General features: G+C 31.2%; 2 protein-coding genes across 8 annotated transcripts; one reads left to right on the forward strand and one right to left on the reverse strand.

Annotated features, from left to right (window-relative positions):
- The first annotated feature begins 49 nt into the window (after window positions 1-49).
- LOC114942977 (uncharacterized) lies at window positions 50-5,119 on the forward strand. Its single transcript, XM_029318500.2, has 15 exons — window positions 50-238; window positions 493-638; window positions 758-931; window positions 1,238-1,537; window positions 1,626-1,740; window positions 1,841-2,004; window positions 2,273-2,512; window positions 2,593-2,698; window positions 2,759-3,019; window positions 3,249-3,414; window positions 3,586-3,783; window positions 3,904-4,046; window positions 4,124-4,336; window positions 4,505-4,846; window positions 4,977-5,119. Exons 1-15 carry the CDS (start codon window positions 161-163, stop codon window positions 4,992-4,994), a joined length of 2,664 nt encoding a protein of 887 aa, XP_029174333.2. The 5' UTR covers window positions 50-160; the 3' UTR covers window positions 4,995-5,119.
- On the reverse strand, window positions 4,474-8,123 carry LOC114942978 (uncharacterized). 7 transcript variants are annotated; one of them, XR_014924576.1, is made up of 4 exons: window positions 7,972-8,123; window positions 6,256-6,408; window positions 5,884-6,034; window positions 4,474-5,793 (listed from the first exon to the last, which is right to left on the reverse strand). XR_014924576.1 is itself a non-coding variant. In XM_085482095.1 (4 exons), exons 1-4 carry the CDS (start codon window positions 8,089-8,091, stop codon window positions 5,741-5,743), a joined length of 360 nt encoding a protein of 119 aa, XP_085338221.1. In that variant the 5' UTR covers window positions 8,092-8,123; the 3' UTR covers window positions 4,474-5,740. The 7 variants fall into 7 exon arrangements, 6 of the variants coding, with proteins under 6 accessions (XP_085338221.1, XP_029174334.1, XP_085338222.1 ...); XM_085482095.1 differs by having other exon boundaries at window positions 6,001-6,034; XM_029318501.2 differs by having other exon boundaries at window positions 6,001-6,077.
- Between the last annotated feature and the right edge of the window lie 13,229 nt (window positions 8,124-21,352).

Raw genomic sequence — 21,352 nt, forward strand, 5'->3', positions numbered from 1 at the left:
ATTAACTATTGTGTATGTTACCTTAACTGCTTTTATTGGAGGCATTGATGCAACTTCATAGTATTAAAGCATTCTAGCGCCTGGTCGTGTCTCATTTGGAATTATCGGCTTCGTCGCTCATAATTATTGACGTCGTCCCTGTAACAAATAATTAAACACCATGGAATCATGCTTCGAATTAAACGCCCTGCTACCGCAGTTCAAGTTGAAGTTAATGTCGGGGACAACAGATTCACAGGTATTACACGATATTCGCATCCATATTGCAAATTCACGTTTGAGCCTCGCGTTTTACATTTATGTCGAACATTATTTTTATATCAATTAAATTGCGTATATAAGTTTGAAAAAGTACGAATTGAAGACAATTACTTAAAAATAAGTAAAAAAGTAATGAAACGAGTCAGATTTGTACGCAAAATATAAGAAAATCTATATCTAGATTCGTAGTTTTGCAATTATAATTTTATTATCTTTGTTTCCTGAAAATAGATGTGGGTCGCAGAGCAAATATTAAAGAGTTTGAAAAAAGAAGAATCAAAGATGAGACATTATTTTGTGGAAAAACTCGTTAAATGTGACATAATCTGTAGCATATGCGATGCAATGCAAGCGACTTCAGACGAAAATTTTGTAAAGTATGCAATTTTTTTATGTTATAATAATTTCAATATTTATTATTTGTTACATTCAATTTCTTCATCATGTAAATCAAGTTTGAAAAATGTTTATGATTATTCTATTTTCATGTATGCAGTGTCATTCTCGAGTTTCTCGATATTGTAAGCATCTATAAAGAGTTCTATGAAAATCACACGGCCATGAGTGTTATAAAATTAATGTTAAACATTAGTCATTTTATGCACATTTCACTTAAAAACACAGCAATGTTTAAAAAGATTATACAATGTGTCTGCAATATACTTGTGAGGTATATTTCTTTATATTTTTCTATTTAAAAAAACAAACATATGTAATTTATTATATATAAATTATTATTATATAAATCTGTGGATTTATAATTATTTATTATTTATATTTATTCATGATTTATATTATTTATTCATATTGCTTATAATTATATCTCTATATATTATATATATGTACAAATATTAAAACATCAATGAGATTTTCAATTATTTATTACGCATAATCTGCTTTGCCGAAGCATTGACAACATAACGCGTAATTCGTACATCGTATTTAATGAAGCATTAATCATATTTAACTTTTTCAGATCAATGAAATTAGCTATAGATTTCGACAATGTCTGCATTCCGCAGCAGGTTATAGTTTTCATAAAGGATCTTAATATCCTAGATTTGCGATATCATAAAATAAAATTTGCAACCATCACGATATTAAATGTCGTTCTGCGACAAGTAACTATCAATGAATGCCTTGATGTGGATATAATTATTGACGTCTCTTGCGATGCACTAAAATTATTGAGAGAAATTATCAAATATGATAACGACGATAACATAATTTCACAAGCTACTATCATATTATGCGGTACTTGCGCCGGCAGTTCTAGGTGTGAAGAAAAGACACCGATAAAATTATATTGTATTTTTCTTAACATTTAATCCACTTTATATTACAAACATCAATTTGTTTGGCAGGTTCTGTTTTGAGCAAAATAGTCAAACGGAGGCGCCTGAAATTTGTCCAAAGAAAAATAATCTATTAATTTACATTTACGATATGATACAGAATATGATTATACCATATGTCAAAGTACGTATGATAATATAAAATATACATTAAAAGTGACACTTTTAATATTAACAATAAATCATGAGAGTATATCGTTATATAATGAACATTTTTTCGGCAGGACGCAAACTTGTCCCGCGTAGATTCGAACGAGATTCATGAAAATTTCATCTTCTGTCTGAACAATATGTATCAATTAGAAAACTGTTCTCATGAAAACTTGTCAAACCACTTGGTTGCTAATGGTTATCTGAAATACTTCTTACTTTTGACTCCAGAGCTTCCGTAAGTTGCATCGGTTTTTAATGTTGAATGGATATAGGATTACGTTATTATACGTATGCGCGGTTTGTATTACGATTGCAATCATCGAATGCAAAATAACATAAATATTATATACTATTTTACATTAAAAATTTACCGGAAAACGCAAACATTTTTGAAGCATTATAACATGAGCATAAATTAATAGTTGTAAATATATTTAATTTAAGAAATATATATATATATATATAAATTATTGCACAATAATATATAGAAATATGTATTATAGGAACAACTTACGAAGAAATATTTGCACATTACTATCACAGATTCTGAGCGTTCTTAGTACAAGGACATTTTCAATCAGAGATAATCACCAGTTTGCATATAATTTGCGTAAAGATTTTATAGATTTAATATTGAAAAATTCAACGAAAGAGCATTGGAACAATGTTGTGGCATCGTATTCCGGAAATGCTGGAACGGCCTTGCTGATTTTGCTATATTATCATTTTCAAGGCACTGGAGAGTACGAGATTTAATTTTTTTACACAATATATTATTTACATTTGTGACTCACGAACATTGTACAATCTATATTGCTTTCAGAAATGATATAATATCTTTGGAATCGTTAATCTCTAGAATCTTGCTATTTTCAATATCTAAGCCGAACTCAGTTCTGATTTTTAAACCTTTATGGTTCCTATTCGCTGTAAGTACATTTATTTCCTCGTATTTGTTCATTAAACATTAATTGTGCTCGTTTTCGTAGGTCACATCTGTGTCTCACCAGTGTCCTAATTTAATACGAAATTATAAAACTGCAGTTACCGAATTGACGAATATCTTGCAAGAGTTTGAGATCAGCAAATTTTATATTCATCACATCGATCTTTTACGTTATTGTCTTAAATGTTCAGACCTTCCGCAAAATTTATTGAGTAAAATTTTAAATTTATGGTTGATAGAATCCGATGGTGATATCGAGCCGTTATTATCAATCAATTGTGACAAAGTGATTCGTCATTTATTGGTGAGCGCAATATTTATTTTCTACAATAACAGAGATTAAGAAATTAATATTGATTATATATCTATGCATTGAATTTTTTCTTTTGAGTATATTTTAGTATAGAAGAATTTGAAGTATTATATTATATTTTAGATAAATCGTATATTTATTAATAACTTTGTTAGAAAAACTTTTTTTTTATATAAGATACTCAATCTTTAATGTTTAATATTTATCTATTTGCAAACAGATTGTGATACAAAATGGTTATCCTGCACATGTTGTCAATGCAGCTGTAAAAGGAATCTATCATCTAATTCAAATGAATAAAAATGATCCTATTATAGAACAAATCGCGGAAATTGTGTGGCATATGCTGCCCAATATACTTTCATCGTATTGTTCAGATCAGACTGGTTTGTCAAAACAATTTTATGAACTTCTTTCTTAATATAAATATAAAATTTTATGAACAACGTAGTCCATAAGCTAATGAACTTAATAATATATTTTTTGTTATTTGAGGAGAATTAACATTACGATTATTTCTGATGAGATTAGAATATTTTAACAATTTGCAATTGCAGTTGCACATATAAAGGCAGTTTTGGAATTAGCCAATATTACTAAACCACATATAATGCCGATTGAAGTTATAATACGCAGCGCTCATAATATCGTCAATATTATATTAAAAAAGAACACAGATTCAAAATTTATGACATTAGTTATAACGCAAGCACATATTTTGTTGGTTTCCGCTATTTCAAATATGTCATTTAAAGGTAAAAAAAAAACAAATATTTGTAGTATATAAATAATTATTTCAGTAAAAATATGTAAACATATATTTTTGCTATAAAATGTATTTTAAAATAATAATTCATATAAAATTTCTATCGCAGTGCTTCAACTATACGTACAAACACCTGAATTACTAAAAGAATTGCTCGCTTATGGATTTTCAAGTGAAAGATCAGAATTATCCGCGATCAGCATAAAACTGCTTACGTTCATTATTCATTATCAAGAACAATCATCGATAAAGGTATGCATAATGATTATCTGAATATGTAAATTTAAATAAATTTTTTAAATATTTTAAAATATATATTTGTTTTTCAGTGCAAAGTGCCAATCAAGATTCACATAAAAAGTTTAATCGATCTCTTGGTAAATGTAGAAAACTCAAATTGCATAAGTGAAATGCAATTTATATGTGATCTTTTAAAACAAAGTTATAAGGAATCGGCTGTCGTTTTGCAAAAAATTTCTAATAGTAATGATATAAATATGGTTATTTATCTCTACGAAGTTTTCCATAGAATTCATGCACTGGTCAGTATATTTAAATTTTATTATTACAAAAAGATGTATTAGAATATCTTTCACTGTATAACACAATTTGTCTACAATATAAAATGGGTTAAGGATTATTAAAATAGTTAGATAGGAAACAATGACAAGAGTTGATCTCATAATTAATTATATATTTTCTTTTTATAGAAACCTGTGTTGTTCTGGGATATGGTATATCAAAGCTTAATGACTTTATTACATTTCTGTAATATTAAAGTAACTAATGCATCGTTGTTACCTTATCTTTGTACACATTTGAGTACTTATAGTCTAATTACTAATGTCGTGAAAACACGATATATATCGCATCATTTTGTCGAGTTCGCCATTACGTGGCTTTACTATCGAAAAACAACTTGCCATGATGTATTGTGGAATCCTCGATCGATATGTTTATCATTATTTGATATAGCTTTGAATTACCTTAAAGAATATTCAGTAATGTTAAATGAGACAGAATTGAAAGCTCATCAGAATCTTCAATATGCGGTAAGAGATATTTAAAAAATCCTAAAACTAAACTATACATTTTTTTAATAACAGTTTTATAAGAGTTATCAATATCCGGTAACTTTGTTATATATTTCTTCTCTTAATTTTTTATATTTTTATATTTTAGTTGTCACAGTTCCAATAAATAATACCAATGGATTATATCGCGTTGTATCACAGTATAACCACAGTTCGTATCGAGAAAGAGTAAAGAGTTTCCACATATTTTAAAAGAGAATATAAATTTTTCATTTTTATAACAGATTTTTATTCTCTTATTAAAAATCGATACAATTTGTTTTTTAAAATTCAATAATTAAATCCTGTATATTGAGAAAATAACAATACCAAACATAGAATAAAATTCAGTTCTATATTTTTCGAATTAAGAATTTAAAGTTCTGTAGTTTAAGAGAAAATAACATTACATGTAGAATATATAAGATTTATAATTATATGTTGATGTAAAAGATAAAATATATGTTACGCTCTTCTTTACTTTTTCGTGATGTACGAGATGACATTATTTAATTTTATAACATCACGCAGAGATTGAAAAATATATATTATTTCAACAGAAGTGATATATATATATATATATATATATATAAACACGATAAAACTGGAATATATCGTTATATACATGTTAGTGCAAGTAACAGTTTATTGTGCAGTATTATTATCAATTTAACGACAATATCCTAAGTAATATATGTGCGTACAAAAAGTAGAAAAAGATTTTATTTGACTAAGAATTTAATCCCTCGATGCACTCCCCTCGTTCTGGTGCAAAACTGCATGTTATGCATTTTTTGCCATTTCTGTGCATGATATGCATTTAAATTCCATTTCCATTTTTTTTGTACTTTCCTAGACATCCGAGTATGCACATCATGCAGCAGTCACATTACATCGTCGGTTTAATCCTTTCGTGGTAGCAAGTTCTAAACAAGAGAGAAGCGTTACTTTTATAACTATAATATTGTATAATCACCGCGTAGAAGACGCGTTCTTTGTTGCGCGACTATAATTACTCCGAAGGGGTTAAACGGATATACCGACAGCCCTCCGGTCTTTTAATCGTTCATTTTGAGATTAAAAGATTTTTTTTTCTCTACTTGCGTCTGTTTTCGCGTATTTCTTCTTCTTACTTTCGCGGTCGACCGTTTCGCTGCATGAAGCAACCTTTAAAGGAATTTAATCTCACGTCAATCTCACCCTCCTCCAACTGAAATGTGTTTATCGTTCGTGTTACCATATCGTCTGCGTAAACGAGAAATAGTATATTGGATACTATATATATATATATATATATATATATATATATATATATATGTACGGCGCATAGCGACATATACAGCAACCAAACGCAATTAAGGGAATTGGTATTTCGCGTATATACGTACTTGATCGAATAAATAAATCTCCTTGTAACAGGACGGCGACACGCATTCCCGGATGCAACGTGTTTTCGCAACGTCACCGCTTCTATGCTCCGATTGCATTTTACAGGCTCCGCTTTCCTCGCAAGCCTGCTCGAATTGTCTAAAGAGAAGCTCCTATGACAACACATTATATCCATAAATCATCATTATATAATTACAACACATCGATTTGGTACTACCTTTCTTAAATATTAATTTTATAAGTATACAACAAATATTTTTTTCATGACAGCAAATATTCCGTTTTATTTTTGCTGCAAATAAATTATTAATTATTCTGTCGCAAAGTATATCAAATAGGTATCGCGGTTACATTTGTGTTCCGAAATATGAATATTTATTATAATATTAATCTGGAGAAAATTATTCCGTTACAGTTTGTGCGTGGTATTAATAAAACGACGGTTGTATATATTTACCGTGTTGTGGCGGGATAAAACGGAATGCAACAATTGATTCGCGCATGTTGAAAGATTAACCTCAATTAAAGTCAATGTGACTTCCAGCACGATATATATACGGCTTTAATTTTCTTCGCGAATAACTCTACAGTTTGCCTTTCACCGCGTAAATAAAAGCATTGGAGCGATAGATTTTTAACGGAGAATATTTACCGAGAATCACTTCAGTTGTGTACGTATAACTTCCTCTTATTTCATCTTCTAATATCGGAAAGATTCATACATGTTGCAAAAATATGTTTTTTCGATAATGATGACTTTGGATCTGAAATGTTGATGGAAGATCGTCCGTAAAATCCTTGCCTCGATACGACTTTTCGTCGTTTTTATTTTTACCGGAAGCGGATGTCACGGATTATTTTTAACTTTTAAATGTAACATCTTCGCCGTATCTTTCTACGGCGCGTAATCGCGTTATACATCCTCTTTCGTACTTTTCTGATCGCAAAGAAACTCACTATCGCGTCTTGTTACGACCTAAATTTAATTTTCGTAATCTACTTTTCGTTAAACAAGTTTGACAAAAGAAAATTCTTTCTCATCGCTACAGTGAAATGATATGAATTTGAGTCAGAACTTCCGAATGCAAATATTCGCACGTTACTTTTGAACTACTTAATGCACTTTGATCTTTAGCCGAATATTCTTGAGTCGATACCAGATCGATCGCGATTTATTCATTAAACTGTTTTATCTCAATTCGATTTTATTTTCTTGATCACAAGCATTGACAATCACTCCTGATACATTTCTCAATGATTCCAAATTTATATTTCACCATTTGTATTTCTTTCTAAACAATATTTTTTATAATATCCAATTTTTTATTTTCTTATCAATTTCATTTTTTTTTTTTTATCAAAATGTTTACGCGAGCATTAATAATTAAAAAAAAAAAATATATATATATATATAAAACTAAGAAGTCACCAGTTGATAATTAAAAATGGTAATAATTTCATCAACCATATCTGGCTATAATAAATAATTAACTGGCATTAATAATTAACATGTAAAAAAAAGGACTTTAAAATTTGATATACGTATGTTCGCTGTTTAAAAGTCAGAGCCGGATTAGCGTGAATGCTGCCGTTCTCGCGGATGTTGTAAAAGCGCCACCCCTTTGAATGAGGGTTGCCTACCATAACCTGGTATCAAGGTTCGAGCACGTATCACTTGTCAAGGATAAATCCGACGAATTGTATGTCCGACTTACATTCTTGGTGGTCTCCTTGTACGGGTACTCGGGAAATGCGAAGGTCTTGGCGAGGGATCCTTCCTGGAGGTGGCCGACGACGAGGATCAAGCTGAGCACGAACGCCACCCCCGGTGCCATGTTGAACGGAGCCGGATCAATAGACGGGGATGGCGCTCCGTCTGCTTCCTCCACCGTGTTTCTACTAGTGGAAAATAGGAAACTTTCCGACTTCTCTAATAAATTGTGAGAAGCCACCGCACATCGACTTGTTGTCAATATTTTATTATCATTTCTTCAAATTTCCTCGAGTAAATAAATTCAAGTTGACGTTAGATCATTTTTTATTTATTTTTACTTGTTTTGCACTTCTGCAGTATATAGATCGTTTACTTATTTTCTTTTTAATTTAAGGACGACTTTTTATTCGCATTGTACGGCACAATTAAATTTGTTTATAATTCGAATTGTGTATAATTATTTCAATTTTATTTGAGAGCTACTTACTAAGTAAGTCTTGATTGTTAATTATTTCAATGTTTACTATCGTCAGTCGCGCTTGAAAATCTGATTTCAACAAAATACAGGATTTTAAATTCATTAAAATCCATAGCTCTTTATTCAAATAATATTATTCTATTTTAGGAAAATAAAGGCAAGGTAATAATTTAATAAAATAATATAATAGTATTTGATATAAGAGATAATGATATTTTATTAGAATATTTTAGCATGTAACATTTAACATTTTTAAGTACAATCTTTTATTTAATCCCTTTCTAAAAAAGCTTGTGTTGTTCCAGTAGTATAAAATATAATTGACATATGAGAGATTTCCAATGAAAATAAAAATTTCTTATTGTTTGATCTTTTTAGATGCTTACAATTAGTCATTTCTTTATTTGGATATATTTAAGTATTAATAAAATAATTTTTTTTCGTGTTGGTAGTGAGATTCCAAGAGGTAATTTAAGAAAGGACAAATTTTTAAAAATCTTAAGAAAGCGCAGAGATTGCCGACGAGTGAAACTTTACTTTGTAATTTACAATTTCGTAAAATTTTCTCCAGAAAACTTTTCTTAAGAAGAACAGTCGGAAAACAAGAGCTTCTAATGCAATTCGCGTGACCGAAATTCGCGAGGATTAATAGCTGTAATATCTTACTTTTCGAGAGAAGAGAAATAATGTGCGAATCTTAATTCCTCCGTTATTAATCTGACTTCTCGCTCGCTTAAAAAAAATTCGTTTGCTCCGCTTTAATTAAAGTACCGAGTTTTTTTTTATATTTATATTACATATTCGAGAAGATAACTCAGAGATCTCACGACAGATTTTTTTACACTTTTAATAACTTCAAATCAAAAAAATGAAAATTTACATCAGAATAAAAATGTTATATATGTAATTTTTATATTTATGATATAAATTTATAAAATTGCCAATTATGCATTTTCAAATTCCTTAAAAAATAATGCGTTTATTGTTAGCTCTTTTTCTTGAATACAAGCACATACAATATACATACAATATCTTTAATGCAATATATTAATTACATCTCATAAAGTCTTCTGTGAGATAATAAAATCATAATTCAGTAGTTTTGCTAAATGATAAAATATAATTTGAATCTCCGACATAGGTCATTTTTTATTTTTTAATCCGATGACACTTTCACCGATTGTTTCTTTTTAATGAACGCTAATGTGTTTTTATATTTTGAGAAGCATTGAAATATTTGATCTGTTTTGTAAAAGGCGTGTTTACGCATTTATAATAATGACTCTCGCAAGCTTCGCACTTTCGACGCCACTGCGACAGTGACATGCGTGAATTCACCGATAACTCCATATAGCGGCGCAGCTGCGATATTTGCATAAAACGTATCGAGGCACATGCACCAGAGCGCAGTAGCATTTATCGTTTCGGTGTGTATGAGAGCGGCAGACGAGACACGACGAACGTTTTTGCCGGGTTAGGCGTTGCGCACCACCAATTCCGAATTCCGCGCGCGGCTTTCGTGCCATTAATTCGAGATTTCGGCGGCGATTAGCAGCAGTTCCGACCCCGATATGTTTCTCCTCTGTCCCTCGCGTGATGTAACATTCTGCCACCGCCGGTCGCGCAGACAATCAACCCTCCGGTGCAACAACGCGAAGAAGTATCGCGTCCACGTATAAATAAGCTCGTTCTCCGTTTCCGGGTTTAATTAAAGTTGTTGGTAATCGTCTGGTTGCTTCTCCGTAGCTTTAGCTATTATTACATGTAATTGTTATCATCTGTCGTAACGTATTAATCCAATTATTTTTGTCTCGATGATTCAAGGGTTTCATTTTCTAGTACAATACAATTAAATTAATCTCAATGTTTTAAAAAACATTATTTCGCAAATTTTGAGGCTGTAAAAATTTGTCTGAGAATAAGGAATAGTTTTTTTTATTTTTTTAATAAAATTTATTATCTCTCTTTTAAAATTCTTTGAAAATTTTCAGTATCCCGGTATTGTGTTCTGTTAACAATAACCGATTTAAAATTGTAAATACAATTGCGGATAAAGTAAACATTTTGAAAATACTTTTCTCGTCAATTTTCTAAAATTGCATCACCGGTGTGTTGTAATATGCAATTAATATAATAGGTTTTTAAATATAACACGAAATATATATTATGCAAATGAAATAATGCAGAGAGAGAGAGAGAGAGGCAGAACTAATTTTGAATATAAATCGTTTCATCTCTGATATAAAAGTTATTCAATTTGAGAGGAATAAAAATTCGCATTTATAGTTGAATTTGGTGAAATAACAGTATTAAGTAAAATTTCGCTACACTTTGTAAAACGTATTTCGAGAATAACACCATTCATAAAAAATACACGTTAAAGAAAATAAGGCTAACATGTTGCTGCAAAAAAAGAAGAAAATACAGAACGTTTTAATTAGTTTAAACATAATAAAACGCACACATTTTACATAAATTATTGATTTAAATCTGAGGATACTAATCTGTCGTATTTTCAAAATTTAACTTTATTAAATAATAATAATAATTTTTGTTTATATATTATAATGTAATACAATGCTGCTTGACTGATATTTGCTTGCTCGCGATCTAATTACCGTATCGATTGTTTCAGAGGATTATAATTACACGAGTGTCGAACTCGCATATACGCGTTATTTCTTTGTTCGTCGATAATTATCTTCTCACGCTCGATTGAAATTCATAATTAAACTGTTAGATATATACTTGACGTAAAACTTGTTTGCGCCGAAGATTAATTGAAGATAGATTAATCATTCGACTATTGATCTTTTATATAATGTAAAAATGTACAAAATTTGTCAATTTTGTTATGAATTATTTTCTACTTAAAAAAAAGTTTTATATGTATCTTAATCTACAATACCAATAGCTACATATTATATTTATAATGGTTATATTTACTATCACTTACATATCTTTCTTTTGATTTGGAATTAAGAATTATTTATTGAGATTCGCTGTAATAGTCATTATAGAAATTATATAGCAATATAATGAAAACTTATGTTTAACAAAATAATGAATTGAGTCTCAGTACAATGAATTATGTCTTGTTGGTACAAACATAATTAACGTCCTTGCATAGCTATATAGTTCTCTTCGAAGAGAGAGAGAGAGAGAGAGAATAATAAGCAAGAGCAGTGCTCTCCTGGGTGACGTATTTCATAGTTAGTATGTCACGATAAGAAACAATGAAATACGGTGGATAATCACAAAATACGAGAATCCTTTGTCGCATCTTGTGACAGAAGATTCATGATTGTAATACACGATACGTTGGAGTTATTTCCAAAATAAATAGTGAAATTACACAATTATAGTATTATGCGGAGATCAATATATTAATTGTAGTAAGATACAAATACTTTTCAAAATAATGGCACGCGATAAACAATTTTTTTTAATGCTTTAGAAACTTATATGCCAAACATGCCATATTTATGACAGCTTACAACTCGCTTATAATAATTTATGTATATTTATGTAAATAAATTTATGTATATTTAAATTTCTTATAACGCCAAATCATAACAAGATAAACAAGAAATATAAAACTATATTGTTTGCAAAAATAATTTATCGAAGAACAAGAAAAAATATATGAAAATTTTTTTGGTGTAAATTTGATTATGAAATTTAGATATGTCAAAAAATTAATTATTTTTGTATTTTTTTTTGTTAAATAATGCGAGATATCTCGCAATGTGGGGCTAAGTTTTTTTTTAAATTGATGCTGAATGTGCTATTTTTCGTATATATCTATTTACTGCAGAGAAAGCGGAGCTGTGAAATTTATTTTCAGGCAATTGATACTAAATTGATGCAACTTTATTTTCATACTAATTCCTTGAAAAATAACAGCGCAATTCAGAAGTAATCGAAGTTATCTCAAAGATAGAATACAGTAGTAAAAGCTGATTTAATTGCAGTGTAATTAAGTACAGATGGCAGCGTGGTTAATCTAATTACAACGATTAAGAGACTTGTTTTAGCAAGGCTAATATTCGCTTTTAAATTACTTAGGTAATTTTAAATTCTCTGCATTTATACAAATTAACATTCTAAAACAATGTTGCTAATAAAGGAAAAAGAGAAATAAAATAATAATAAAAAAAAATATATTACGTTTATTTCTTTTTCAAGCAATAGAAACATTCAATCGTGTATAGTATATAACAGCTAATACAAATATATATTAAAATAGAAAAGAAGAATTTATATTTGAAAGAAATATATTTTTTTCGTAATTTTATTATAAAGTATCTGTTTTTTAAGAATAAATAAAAAATGTAATTGAACGTAAAAATTACTTTTGCAATATTAATTATTTTAAAAATTATTTAATCTTCGTAAATGTATTATACAATATTGTACTATAACATTGTTGTTGCGTCCAACATTAAAATAAAAAATAATTTATATCACTCCTCGATATGATACACAACAGTAATGTTATAGTACACAATATGTTATAATACATTTACGAAGATTAAAAGATTTTTTTAAATAATTAATACTGCAAAAAATCATTTTTACGTTCACAACTACATTTTTTATTTGTTCCTAAAAAACAGATACTTTACAATAAAATTACGAAAAAAGATATATTTCTTTTAAATATAAATTATATACATTTTTGTTACGTAATATATTTATTAAATTGGAAAACATATTACATATATTGAACGCGCGCCTTCTGTCATCCTGAAACAAATATTTATCGTAGCCACAATAGGCGTAATTGCGCTCATATATTAACGCGGCAGCCATAATTGTTAACTCAAACTCAATTTACCTAGGCTCTTGACCGTGTTATCGCGTTTCACGCGAGCCATCATACGAAGGAGGAAATGAAAGCCGCGAGAATTGCATTCCACTGTTAACGGAATTGCATGCCGCGAAATTTTGTATCGGGTCGCTTTCTATCTCTCTCACTCTCTATTTCTCTCTCGGAAGGTAGATTTGGGTACACCATTCGCGAACTGGGACGGCAATACACATTCGTGTCGTCAGTCCCTCTGATTTATCGGTGTGCCTCGCGAACGAGTCCCTTCAACCCTCTACCTACATACGACGATGGTCCCCTTGGCGTCGAATATAACGCAAATCCTCTCCGCGATTCCCGGCGCGGCGAGGAAAAGGGACGCAAGCACAGATTTCCTCACGTTCGTCCGTTATTGACCATGCAAATAAGGATCGATATAATAGGTACCGTTGATACGCGGGTAAACAGATCTATCCCATTCCTCGAATGCGCGCGAGCGACGCGAGTTTGCTATATATGTGCGCGAATCAATTGTGACGTGGATTTCCAGTATTGAACAGAGTATTGTGTATTATATATATATATATATATATATATATATATCGTGAATGTAGGGGAACGTGGCAGCGGTTAATAATAGGGGATATCGAATGACCGAGGCTTGACATGTATTCCGATTAAATCTCGCAAATTTCACCGACAGTTCTCGGAAAATGTTTTTTTTTTTTTCATTTTCGGAGAAATAATACTTTTCTTACATAAGAGATTTATTTAATAATTAAATATTTTTGTTGTTAAATTTGTTTTTTAATCGTACCTCACATTATCTTTAGCTCTTATGAACGATATTTGTGATGTGTAACTATTTAAAAAAAAATGCATACCGTTGTGCGTGTGCAAGGGATCAATTATAAATGTGAAATCTTCCTTAATTCTAATTTCTTACATAAGAGATTTATTTAATAATTAAATATTTTTGTTGTTAAATTTGTTTTTTAATCATATCTCACATTATCTTTAGCTCTTATGAAAGATATTTGTGATGTGTAACTATTTAAAAAAAAAATGTATACCGTTGTGCGTGTGCAAGGGATCAATTATAAATGTGAAATCTTCCTTAATTCTAATTTCTTACATAAGAGATTTATTTAATAATTAAATATTTTTGTTGTTAAATTTGTTTTTTAATCGTACCCCACATTATTTTTAGCTCTTATAAAAGATATTTGTGATGTGTAACTATTTAAAAAAAAATGCATACCGTTGTGCGTGTGCAAGGGATCAATTATAAATGTAAAACCTTCCTTATTCTAATTTTTTATATAAGAGATTTATTTAATAATTAAATATTTTTCTTGTTAAATTTGTTTTTTAATCGTACCTCACATTATCTTTAGCTCTTATGAAAGATATTTGTGATGTGTAACTATTTAAAAAAAAAATGCATACCGTTGTGCGTGTGCAAGGGATCAATTATAAATGTGAAATCTTCCTTAATTCTAATTTCTTACATAAGAGATTTATTTAATAATTAAATATTTTTGTTGTTAAATTTGTTTTTTAATCGTATCTCACATTATCTTTAGCTCTTATGAAAGATATTTGTGATGTGAAACTATTTAAAAAAAAATGCATAACGTTGTGCGTGTGCAAGGGATCAATTATAAATGTAAAACCTTCCTTATTCTATTATAATTTTTTAAATAAGAGATTTATTTAATAATTAAATATTTTTCTTGTTAAATTTGTTTTTTAATCGTACTCCACATTATCTTTAGCTCTTATGAAAGATATTTGTGATGTGTAACTATTTAAAAAAAATGCATACCGTTGTGCGTGTGCAAGGGATCAATTATAAATGTGAAATCTTCCTTAATTCTAATTTCTTACATAAGAGATTTATTTAATAATTAAATATTTTTGTTGTTAAATTTGTTTTTTAATCGTATGTCACATTATCTTTAGCTCTTATGAAAGATATTTGTGATGTGTAACTATTTAAAAAAAAATGCATAACGTTGTGCATGTGCAAGGGATCAATTATAAATGTGAAACCTTTCTTAATTAACGTTTGTGTGTAACCGCGATTTGTGTAACGGTAGCATGCATTGCTGTGTGTAAGGATCGTTAATTACGGAGCTTCGAGTTAAAGCTTAATGACGCTTAAATGTCAGTACGAGCATACTCACGCGTAAACTTCGCAATCCTATTCTAATTCGCATTGTCACGCATAGAGACCAGTAGGTCGGTCGTTAATTTAGCCTTTAATTAAACGCGTCATTTATTCACGTATTGCTGCGCGACACATATTTTGAATACTAATGGTATACATAACTTGCATTCGATTTGCCATTTGGGGTTGAATAACACATAAGTTCATCAGTTAATCAAATTTGATGTATTTTTAAAGAGCAGAAACGCGGTTCGGTATATAATTTGTTTTCTTTACAATTGTTTCAGTAATGCTACATTTGAATGAATAAAAATCTATATTTTATAAAAAAAAAATATATAAACGCGGAGCTACTTTAAACTATATATTTTTTCAATGGATTTGTAAAACCGAGTTTGCAATGAAAACTTTTGCGGCAATTCCGGTATAGATTCCACGTGGAATTAGAAAGGGATGACGCATGCCGTATTACGGCGTCATTTGTCAAGGGCTTGGCAAGACGCCAAAACCAGAACCGTGTGCATCTGATCCTCCCAAGTGCAACAAGTATAATTAGGGAAAGTAGAACTTACGCGAACTGACCTGCGCACAGTCGAGTCTGTGTAATCGATATACGACGAACGAATGCGCGTACCCCAAAATTCCGGTGACCAGAATCAAAGGAACCGCTTGTTTCCGTCTAGCTGATCGTTGTCGAAGCTAATCAAGTTGAAATCGGATTATCCGAGTACACTATTATTCGAGCATGATTTAATTAATCCCCGCAAACCGCAATTTATGAATAACAATATATGTAAATATAAAATTTGTTGCAAAATAAATTAATTTTAATTATTTAATTACTTTTTTTAATTCAAGATTAACAGAAGTGTTATTAAATATGTAATGAGCATATATTAAAATTATTTCTCATATTATTTATATATACGCTAATATTATATATTTAATACTGTTATTATATGCAATTCAAATATAATTTGTAATTATGAAATAAAACGCATCTAAGGAGAAATCGTACATGAGAGCAATATGTGTAATTTCAAGTTTTGTGCAAATATGGAAATTGTTAGTATTGTTTAGTAATGAGTGTATCAACTAGTAATAATAATATGCGGAGTGTAACCGTGAAGCGATTTAATATTTATCGGATCAGCGGAATGAATAAAATAATTATTTCGTAGTCTGCATATTAACGTCGGATGCGAGCGGGCATTAATAAATATAATAATTACTGAATTCGAAATAGAGAGATACCTTCCAGGACGTATGCGCGCGAGACAGGATGAATAGGCAAGAGTTCTCTTTCCGTGCTATATTTCATTATTTTCCATATAACCTGGCAACGTTATGCGTGCGCGCACGTGTGTATTGCGGCATAAATTACGCAGACGTTACGCGCGATTTTACTGCGCTGCCTGTGAAACCTGCATATTGCGACTTGTTTGTGATTCGCGCTTGTACAGCGTCAGAAATGGCAGGACGACAGGAAAAAAAAAGAACATACCTACACGGGAATATGTGCGCAGAGAAAAATACGACGGTAAACAATTCATTTCTTTTACCAGGTAACACCTTAACACCGGCCATTAATTTCCTCTGATTAATATGTTATCGCAATCATTTTTTTATCGCTACGCCACTCGTGTCGCAGAATTATAATAATTGTGTACAATTGTAGAATTTTATTTTGCTACTTCGAAAAATTAATTAGTGTATATAATAAAAAAAGATAGCAAAATTATCAGGCGGTTCTTGTTGTCATATCCAATACACGTATCGTGTTGTACGGAATATTCGATTATACTGGCAATATTTCGCCAGGATCAGGATGAGGCATTAATTGGAAATGAAATACACGTGTTGTAGGGCGCGCGAAGAGTTGCGTGAATTTATCGTCAGCCAAGTTTCTAGACCCGTATTTATCATAGGAACGTCGCCGCCGCCCACGCGTCAATTGTATTTCCTGCACATCCTCTCTTAGTGAATCTCATTACCTAAACGCGTTGGCCAATGGCGGGCGAGTGTCATATAAATTTGCAACACAATATCACTTTATCATTGCATGACATCCACGATATGAATTATGGAATGAGGCGCACGTCAGACTTTGTAGCGTAAGCCGCCGCGCCGGTGGCTACAACACATCCGAGCAGAAAGTGATATCAACGAGAATGATGCTCGTTCAGGTGTAGCAGCTTACGGAATTATCATGCGCCGTAATGCACGTACGGCACAATCCGCCTCGAAGCGTATTCCGGTATATATTAAATTACGTCGCGAACAATAACGATAACAGAGCCCGCCAACGTTGTATGTATGTGTGTGTGTGTGTGTGTGTGTGTGTAGGAGTGTTTACGGTACATAATAACCAATTACGAAATAGCAGATGCTTCGTAAGACGCAGTCTCCGATGTAACAGACAGCCGAGGGAGAATTTTCGCGAGAGATGCATTTTTTAAAAATTTCGATGCAAGCGATATAGAATTATCGTGTCTCTTCTTTGAAGAGTTTTGGAATTTTTGCAATTTAATGCAATTTTGAAAAGCCTTGCGTCCCCTTTGTTTTACAATACGGAAAATGGAGAACTTTTTCCTCGCAATGCGAATTTTCTTCTATTTTTGCGTGAAAGAAGAAAAAAAAACTGTCACGTCATACGTTGTAGCAAGTTAATTACTGTCTTCTCTTCTCATTTGTATTTACTTTCTACTTACGAAAGACCGAGCAAACTAGAATGCGATGTAACAAGTAAGCGGAGCTTTATACGTATTTAATACGGTCTTAAAAGCATTTTTAATTGTACGATTATTAATGTATCCCAACAGATTGTCGGATGAAAGTATGCTCGGCGCTTTTTCAAAATCATCCCATGAAATTGGCCCAGTGCTGGGACTTTCCGGTCTTTATTTCACGACTGATTTTAGACGCACCGATGCGGCTGTTCTGACAAAATTACGTCGGCCAATTTTAAGTTAATTCGCGAGATACATACATTTTCATTCGGCATTGCCACGCGGATGGTAGACGGGACTTCGTTAACCGATGGCATTTTGCAATTGTGATGACCGGAAAGGGTAAACGATTTTATACCCGTAGTTCGTGCCGCGTAATAATAAAAAGCGGAATTATTTTGCAATTCACCGCGTTCGTCGAGTTAATTAATGTAACGTCCCGTTCCCCGCGGAGAGAGGCCGTTTTTCTCTCTTCCACCCCTCTTTTCCCACCCTCCCTCCCTCGACAGCAACGGGTGCTGCCGGGTGAATTTGAAACTCGAAATAAAAAATTCAAGTCGCGTCGATTACTATCGGAGTGCGGAATCGCGGCCTGTGCAAAAATAATCCCGAGCCGCGGTGCTTCCCACTTTTACGAGGTAATTTATAAACTGTATACCAACACTGTACACCATGCACCTGGCATAATTGCCCTCGCTTCGCGTATACGTATACATATATACGTACGTATCGCATTAGCATTGCATGAATGCTTTTCTTAAATAGATATATTTAAGGTAGATTTATTATGTCTAACTATATTTTCATAATTGAAAATGGTTTGCCATTGTATACATGTTTCTTCAGATAATTATTTCCGATAATTTTGTTAAAAGAATATTATCATTTCAAAACAGAATCTGATAGCCGTCATATTCACATAATATCAATAAGAGATAATCGTAATATATTGATTATTATTTCATATTGTTAATTATCATAATGTATACTCATACATATAATATGGTTTAATTAATATAAAGTATATATAAATAAATGCATTTACTGCATAATTAAAGAGTTGTGTTATAGACCTATTAAAGAGTTATAAATTATGTAAATTTATTGGGGAGAAAAGAATTAATCGGGAAAGATGTACAATGTTCAGAGATATAGATAATATATAAGCGTACTATTTCTCGCGCGTTAGAGAGACGCACGTGTCAAACGTCAATTGCCGAGCTGTCAAACGTCTCTCTGTCAAACCTATTGATATTTTCTTTGATTACGTAATATCTGGATATGATGCGTCTGTTCCGAAACGAAAACGCGCGCGTATAGAGAAGCTAAAGGCATTCATGACACCAGGTATATCTATATATATATGTACATGTATGTGTATTGCACGTACACACACAACGAGACTCCTCGGTGGTGCGTATATCGATTTTGACGTAGGTATCCTGGTCAGGCCAATTTCATTTACGGACCATATGTACGTCCGCGCGCGCGGCGGTTTTCCGCGACACCGCGAATATGATTATGCGCTCGCGGACATTACCGTAAACAATATATATATCGGTGTATATACATACATACATTTGCCGCGCAATCTGATTTCGGTAACAATAATCGCAAACGAATGCCTATACGGCGAATATGCGGACAACGCGACGCGACCGGTCTAAAATTGACAACTGACGCATAGATACACGCGAAATCGCGTGTATAAGCGGTAATTAAAAGGATGCTGACGCATTCGCGGTGTCAAGAAAAAAATCGGCTCACCGAGAGAGAGAGAGAGTCATGCTTATCGATACCGACGTCGTGTGATAAAAGCCTAGGATCGTGCGCGCTCGAACGCGCAAACTGCATAACTGGGTAAGGCCGATCCGATAGGTTTTGTACAAGCGGGCTTTGATTGATGATAAAAGAGTTTATTGACTTGCGCCGGGCGCAGATGCAATATTTTTTTTTGTCTGAATACAGAGTTTGATTGATAGCATGCGAGCACTTCGTCGCTGATATCAGCCGCGATGATAAGAGGTTTTGAAACGCGAACAGTGAAATTTTGTTAAGCTATACCTATAAATTGTTTCTCTCCTTCTTTTTATTTCCTCATATTACAATAGATATTTAAAAAAGGGCTTTGCGATACGTAGATTAAAATATACAGTATGTATTATATTAAAATATACTATATACGTTAGAGATTGATTTTATAAATAAATTATGTTGTATAACTGTTATTAAAATTATGAATCGATAGTAATATTATATAATTAATTACTAATTTCAGCGAATTTCTATTCAACAACATATTTTATTAAGAAGATATAAACATATTAAAAAATTAAACGTTTTACGCGCAAGATTATTACACATTTGATATTTTTCATGTGTGCCCTTCGGATTTAATTTCGTCCGATCGCGCATTTAAAAGTACCGCAAAAACATTTACGCTTTGCATTGCATCTCGTAAACAAATATTCAAATACAGTGCACATACGCATCTATTAAGCGAATTTTCGCTCAACGTATAATTAAAGCCAACATTTACACTTCTCTCTGTGAAAGAACCGTCAAATTTAAAATTAGCATAGCTAGAAACTCGAGCAAGTTTTATATAATACTATTAAATATTATAATCAGCGTTATATATAATATTACAATAATATTTATTAAATATAAAAATATATTTAAAATAATATAGAAATTTTTTTTGACATTATTTTGATGACATATTTTAAAACATAAAAATTTTGAGAAAAAATATATATTATAATTAATTCCAATTTTTAATGCAAACTTTAATTAAAAAACAATTATCTGTGTATTATCAATTTAAAAATAATTATGTATTTTTCACTCGACAATATTAATTTTATTTAATCTTTATTATTGATCAATTATTAACAATATTTGAAATTACGGTCGCGTGGAATTTACTTGATGGAATTATCGTTTAGTTTTTACTAATGACATATAACATATTTGCATAATATATTAACAATCACCCTATATTTTTCTCAATACTCCTGATATTACATTTATTCTCAGATAATCTTTGATTCAAATTTTTATAATTCTTACTTGATAATTATTAATACTCACTTTAATCAGAGCCGGCAGGCGTATAGGTTAATTTTACAAAACTACGTTAATGCTGTACTTACGGATATGACAATCGTTTGATGCTTTTCTCCGCACAGT

Source organism: Nylanderia fulva, unplaced genomic scaffold, assembly GCF_048542155.1.
Source record: "Nylanderia fulva isolate GAGA-0341 unplaced genomic scaffold, ASM4854215v1 Scaffold2, whole genome shotgun sequence".
Classification (NCBI taxonomy): domain Eukaryota; kingdom Metazoa; phylum Arthropoda; class Insecta; order Hymenoptera; family Formicidae; genus Nylanderia; species Nylanderia fulva.

Coding starts and splice junctions, on each gene's coding strand:
- LOC114942978 (XM_029318501.2), bottom strand. CDS start 8,091: ATGGCACCGGGGGTGGCGTTCGTGCTCAGCTTGATCCTCGTCGTCGGC. Junction 6,409..7,971: donor ACAAGGAGACCACCAAGAAT/GTAAGTCGGACA, acceptor GTGTTGTCATAG/GAGCTTCTCTTTAGACAATT. Junction 6,078..6,255: donor AGATTTATTTATTCGATCAA/GTACGTATATAC, acceptor AACACATTTCAG/TTGGAGGAGGGTGAGATTGA.
- LOC114942977 (XM_029318500.2), top strand. CDS start 161: ATGGAATCATGCTTCGAATTAAACGCCCTGCTACCGCAGTTCAAGTTG. Junction 239..492: donor CGGGGACAACAGATTCACAG/GTATTACACGAT, acceptor TCCTGAAAATAG/ATGTGGGTCGCAGAGCAAAT. Junction 2,513..2,592: donor CATTTTCAAGGCACTGGAGA/GTACGAGATTTA, acceptor TATTGCTTTCAG/AAATGATATAATATCTTTGG.